General features: G+C 41.9%; 1 protein-coding gene across 1 annotated transcript in view; it reads left to right on the forward strand.

The window, feature by feature from the left end:
- The window catches only part of LOC101857159 (protocadherin-17), a gene marked incomplete in the record, with an annotated part of 62,339 nt that overhangs the window by 49,520 nt on the left and 7,819 nt on the right, over positions 1 to 5,000 (forward strand). Inside the window, 4 exon segments of the mRNA XM_035970284.1 lie at positions 735 to 810; positions 2,142 to 2,273; positions 2,799 to 2,857; positions 3,716 to 3,860. Coding sequence (XP_035826177.1) covers positions 735 to 810; positions 2,142 to 2,273; positions 2,799 to 2,857; positions 3,716 to 3,860 — 412 coding nt within the window.

Here is a 5,000-nt window from a genome sequence, read left to right on the forward strand (position 1 = left end):
TTGTGGGGGGGGGGGGAGGAGGTTACAGGAGCGCATGCCCCCTGATTTAACCCATAATTTGATATTTTGCAGTTAAGTTTGAAATTTTCTTTAAAATAATTGATTTGTGACTGTATTATTGGCTGTATTATGTGTGATCTGCAGCAAATAATGCGCAGTTTGACCCCCCAAAGCAGTGCATCTGTGTGCGGGAGTGCGTCTCAGAATAGTTCCTGGGTGCTCGCCGGAGACGTCTCCGAGTATCTTCTGCCCTTTCTAGCATCACCGGGAGGCTTGGAAAACGTGTAATCTGAGAGTGAGCTCAATTCAATAACGCTGTGTATTATTCCTTCACTCTTCACATTATGCTGAGCCATGTTGCATCATTTCCGTACAGGGGGCTCCAGTGGCTAAGTGAGTGGTGAGTTAAGACTCAAGTAATGTCAAGCAAGTGTCGGTGACATGGGGATCAGATGGGTGGTCACACTGGGGTGTGTCCATGAGCAAGACACAACAACCCTAGCTCAAAATACAGGGCGCTGCACAGTGGTGACCGGCAGTGGCATGGCTGTAAACTGTTCTGTATTTGTGTAATAATATTGTGTATTCGTGTACGTATTTATACATGTATTTATATATGTATGTATTTATAATTATGTATATTTATGTATGTAAATGTATGTTTGCCATTGTAAACCAAAGTGCCCTTCCGGGACAAACAAAAGTGTAATTTCCTTTCTTTTTGGTTTTTACAGGAGTCTAGAGACGACTGGTGAACTGGACAGGGAGACTAAAGACTTCTATAACGTCACTCTTTACGTAGGAGCCCTGGTAATCAACCTCTCCATCTTCTTACATTCGTACATCCACTTCCATCCCCTATCACTCTCTCTCTCTCTCTCTCTTTCTCTCTCTCTCTCTCTCTCTCTCTCTCTCTCTCTTTCTCTCTCTCTCTCTCTCTCTCTCTTTGTCTCTCTCCCTCTCTCTCTCTCTCTCTCTCTGTGTGTGTGTGGGTGTGTGTATCTCTCTCTCTCTTTCTCTCTCTCTGTCTCTGTCTGTCTCTCTGTATCTATCTGTCTGTCTCTCTATCTTTCTCAGTTTCTCTGTGTCTCTGTCCGTCTCTGTGTCTCTGTTTATCTGTCTGTCTGTCTGTCTGTCTGTCTGTCTGTCTGTCTGTCCGCCCGTCTCTCTCTTTCTTTCTCTCTCTCTCTCTCTCTCTCTCTCTCTCTCTCTCTCTCTCTCGCTCTCGCTCTCTCTCGCTCTCTCTCGCTCTCTCCCTGTGTCTCTGCCTGTCTCTCTTTCACTCTCTCTAGTACTCTCTCTTTGTCTCTCTCTCTCGCTCTGTCTCGCTTTCTCTCTCTATCTGTCAGTGTTTCATCTATCTGTCTACCTGTCTGTTTGTCATCGTCTCTGTCTTTCTGTCTGTCTGTCTGTCTTTCTTTCTATCTGTCTGTCTGTCTGTCTGTCTGTCTGTCTGTCTGTCTGTCTGTCTGTCTGTCTTTCTGTCTGTCTTAATCAATCAATCGATTAATCAATCAACTAATCAGTCAATCAATCAATCAGTCTAGTTGTTAGGCTACTGGAATCGTATTCGTGTCTGTCTGTCTGTCTTTCTTTCTATCTGTCTGTCTGTCTGTCTGTCTGTCTGTCTGTCTGTCTGTCTGTCTGTCTGTCTGTCTGTCTGTCTGTCTGTCGGTCTTTCTGTCTGTCTTAATCAATCAATCGATTAATCAATCAACTAATCAGTCAATCAATCAATCAGTCTAGTTGTTAGGCTACTGGAATCGTATTCGTCCTTCGGTAAGGCACTTTACACGAAGTTCCGTTTTGGCTCGGTCCTTTTGGAGATGAATGTTAAACTCGGAGGTCCCGCCTCTTAAATAACCTAACAGTGTTGATTGGGGCGTTAAACATAATTTTATACCTGTTCACCGTGCGACTATAGAGAAAGAATTCACTCTTGAACATAATTTCTGGGGTTTTTATAGGGTTATGTCGTGTTTGTAGGTATCTGTGAATTAATTCAGTTCAGTTGATTGGGTGGGCATTTCGAAACAGCAGGCCCACATCCCTCTTTCACAGAAATATAACGATTCTGTAAAATAATGTTTCTTGTACATGATAATATCTATGTGTTTAGCTTTATTTTCTTTTTCCCCCAGAGAACAACTCCTGCCTACATAGTGTCAGTCACAGTTGATGACGTCAACGACAACGCCCCTATGTTTGTGTCACATGATCGTAGCCTCTCTCTGGAAAACCAAAATGTCGGTGACGTCATTCTGCAGCTGAATGTAAGATATCTTATTTTAATATTATATATTATTATTATTTTACACACTTGTATGTTGTCCCTATCATAGGCTCGAATAAAGCATTTTAAAAGCCAAACACGCAACACAGAGCTTCGGGAAAATAAGTCTATCCTATCCAACAAACAAAACAATCAATTGCAAACGCTGCCTATGCCAGAATTGGTCTCATTGATTCTAGCAGAAACCTCATCGCGCAGTGAAAACGGTTCATAACAAAGAGTGATATTAAAAAGAAGTCGCATTTTCACTGTTAAATAACATGTAGATAGGACAAGAAAGCTCTAAGGTTGCGACATCTTAATCCACAGTTTGTATATTTCTCTTTAAGGACAAGTCTGCTCTGCAATGGTCCTTTGGTCGTTGTCATTCGTTAACGGACGAATGATTAGTGTACTTTAAAAAAAATTTCTTTATCCTTTTATTTTTTGAATTTGCCTTAGATCTAATACGTTTTCTTGATGTTCATTCTGTTGCGGGTTTTTTTCCTTCTTCAATCTCGGAAAGGCAACCGACGCAGATACCGACCAGAATGCTGAGTTACAGTACGACCTCCTTTCGGGCGGGTAAGGGCCATGTTACGTCTTGCTTTTGCAGAAGAGATAAATGCGGTTTTTGTTTGTTAGTTTTAGTAGAGGTTTTATGGCGCTCGCAACTGCATAATATCATAATGAGCGCCAGAAGATTAGAGGTGTTACAAGAGAGTTACAAACATTAAAAAGAAGGAGGGGAGATAAGGACGATAGATATTTGATAGGAAAGAAGGAGCAAACCACCCCAGAGCACCCGCCAGCCACCCACGATAAATGCTGAGATGTAGAGTATTTTGTAAGAGTTGAAAGGTTCGACTTCCATGCTGAGACACTAGTAGCACTGAAAAAAAATTGCAATAAAGGGTGAAGTGATCAAAAACCTACTTTCCTTTTGCCTTCTTTCCTTTTCTTTCTTTTTACTGGGTAGGGGTTCTCTATTATGATTGTGATTCTAATCTTCTGTCTTAATGCAATCTTTCTTTTAACTATTACGATACTCACGAAAAAAGCTCACAGGATATTTTTTTCTTGAAAGAAAAAGAAATGGTGCTTTTTTTGAGACGATGAAATGAATAAATTACAATCGGGCACAGATAACCTGAAGAAAAAACCCCGAGAAAGTCGAAAACATGGATAGTTCGTATAATATGCCGGACTCATATTGATTTAATCTTTTGTTATGATATTGGTTTACCCGAATTACGGGTGTGTCAAAACATTGAATTGTCAATCCCCGATATGCTTGAGTTATCCTTGCCCGACTGCAGCTTGGAAACATTAATTTTCTTTTCAAATGATTTATATAAGGAGCTACATCTTCTTCCATATCTCCCTTTATTTTTCTTCCGTCTAAATCAAACCTGTTCACTTGTTCGTCTCTTCTCTATTCAGAGACTGGTTCCAGATCGATGAAAGTACCGGTGCCGTCTCGCTCACGGCGCTGCCCCCGGAGGAGTTCTCCGATGTCCCGCTCGCTCTGACAGCACGCGTGCGTGATTCGGGAGTGCCGTCACTGCAGGACGTGTCCACCATACAGGTAGGACATTTTGATGTTTCTTTTTTTCTTTTTCCTTTTTTCTTTTTCAAGTTATTTACGGCGCTCGCAACTGCATAGGATCATACGTGCGCGCGGGACACATTAACTCTTTATCTCCGAAGGGGGTAAACCCACTACGCTGGGGCCCTTTTTTAGTGCTCAATCTAAACATGACAAAAACGTCTTTAAATGGGTCATTATATCGAAACTAGCATACCTTTTTTTGATAGTTCTTCATCTAATGAATGAACTTCCGATATAAGAGACCCGTTTTGGGCAACTGCCAAAAAGTAATTTGATGCTTAAGTCGTCGTAAAGGAATTTTCCCCGAGCCACTGTCAGCAACTCACCGACACAGGGGTTCCGATCGTGAGCCGCTTAGAGTGGCTTGCCGGAGATGAAGAGTTAAACGTTTTCCTTTGGTAGGAAATTTTGAAATTTACCCGGGTGGCGGCCGAAGCCTACTCTTATCGATACATGTATTAGACAACCAACTGATCTTTAACGTACGTAACTTGCACACGGGACCTCCGAAATCTTTTGGCTAGATGTAGATCTTTCGAACCATAAGATCAAGGGCGTGGCTGAAAGACAGCAGTAAGAATAGGAGCCAAGGAGTGGCGGAAGAAAGGCTGCAGAAAGAGTCAGGAGCTCAGAGGAGGGGGGCAAAGGAGATGAGGGTGTGGGACGGAAAGTGGAGACGAAAGCAGACGACAGAACATTGTTAAAGAGCAGGTAAAGGAGATGAGAGGAGACAAATTTAGGGAAGAAAACTTTTCCCGTTGCAACCCGGATTCGAACCCGGGACCTTTGATCAGAGACGAACACCTTAACCTCTGGGCCACGAGAGCCCCCGATGTTTCTTTATGAAGCTGTAAAAAAAATCAACAAAAACAACAAAAAACAAACAGCAACAAAAAAAAACCACAGCCGTGTTGCTTGTTTACATCTTTGCATAGTTCTCTGTGTAATGAATAATTAACCATGTCTACACTGCCACATTCTTGTAACTTACCTTTAAATGGCGCTCTTAGAATAGTGGGATTCTAACTGCATAACCCCTAGTTTTGAGACAATGGGATTCAAAGGTTTACACACTGACACTGACAGCTAAAATGGTTTTATACTTTTTAAAAAATA

The sequence above is a fragment of the Aplysia californica genome, unplaced genomic scaffold (genome assembly GCF_000002075.1).
Source record: "Aplysia californica isolate F4 #8 unplaced genomic scaffold, AplCal3.0 scaffold00011, whole genome shotgun sequence".
In the NCBI taxonomy this organism is placed as follows: domain Eukaryota; kingdom Metazoa; phylum Mollusca; class Gastropoda; order Aplysiida; family Aplysiidae; genus Aplysia; species Aplysia californica.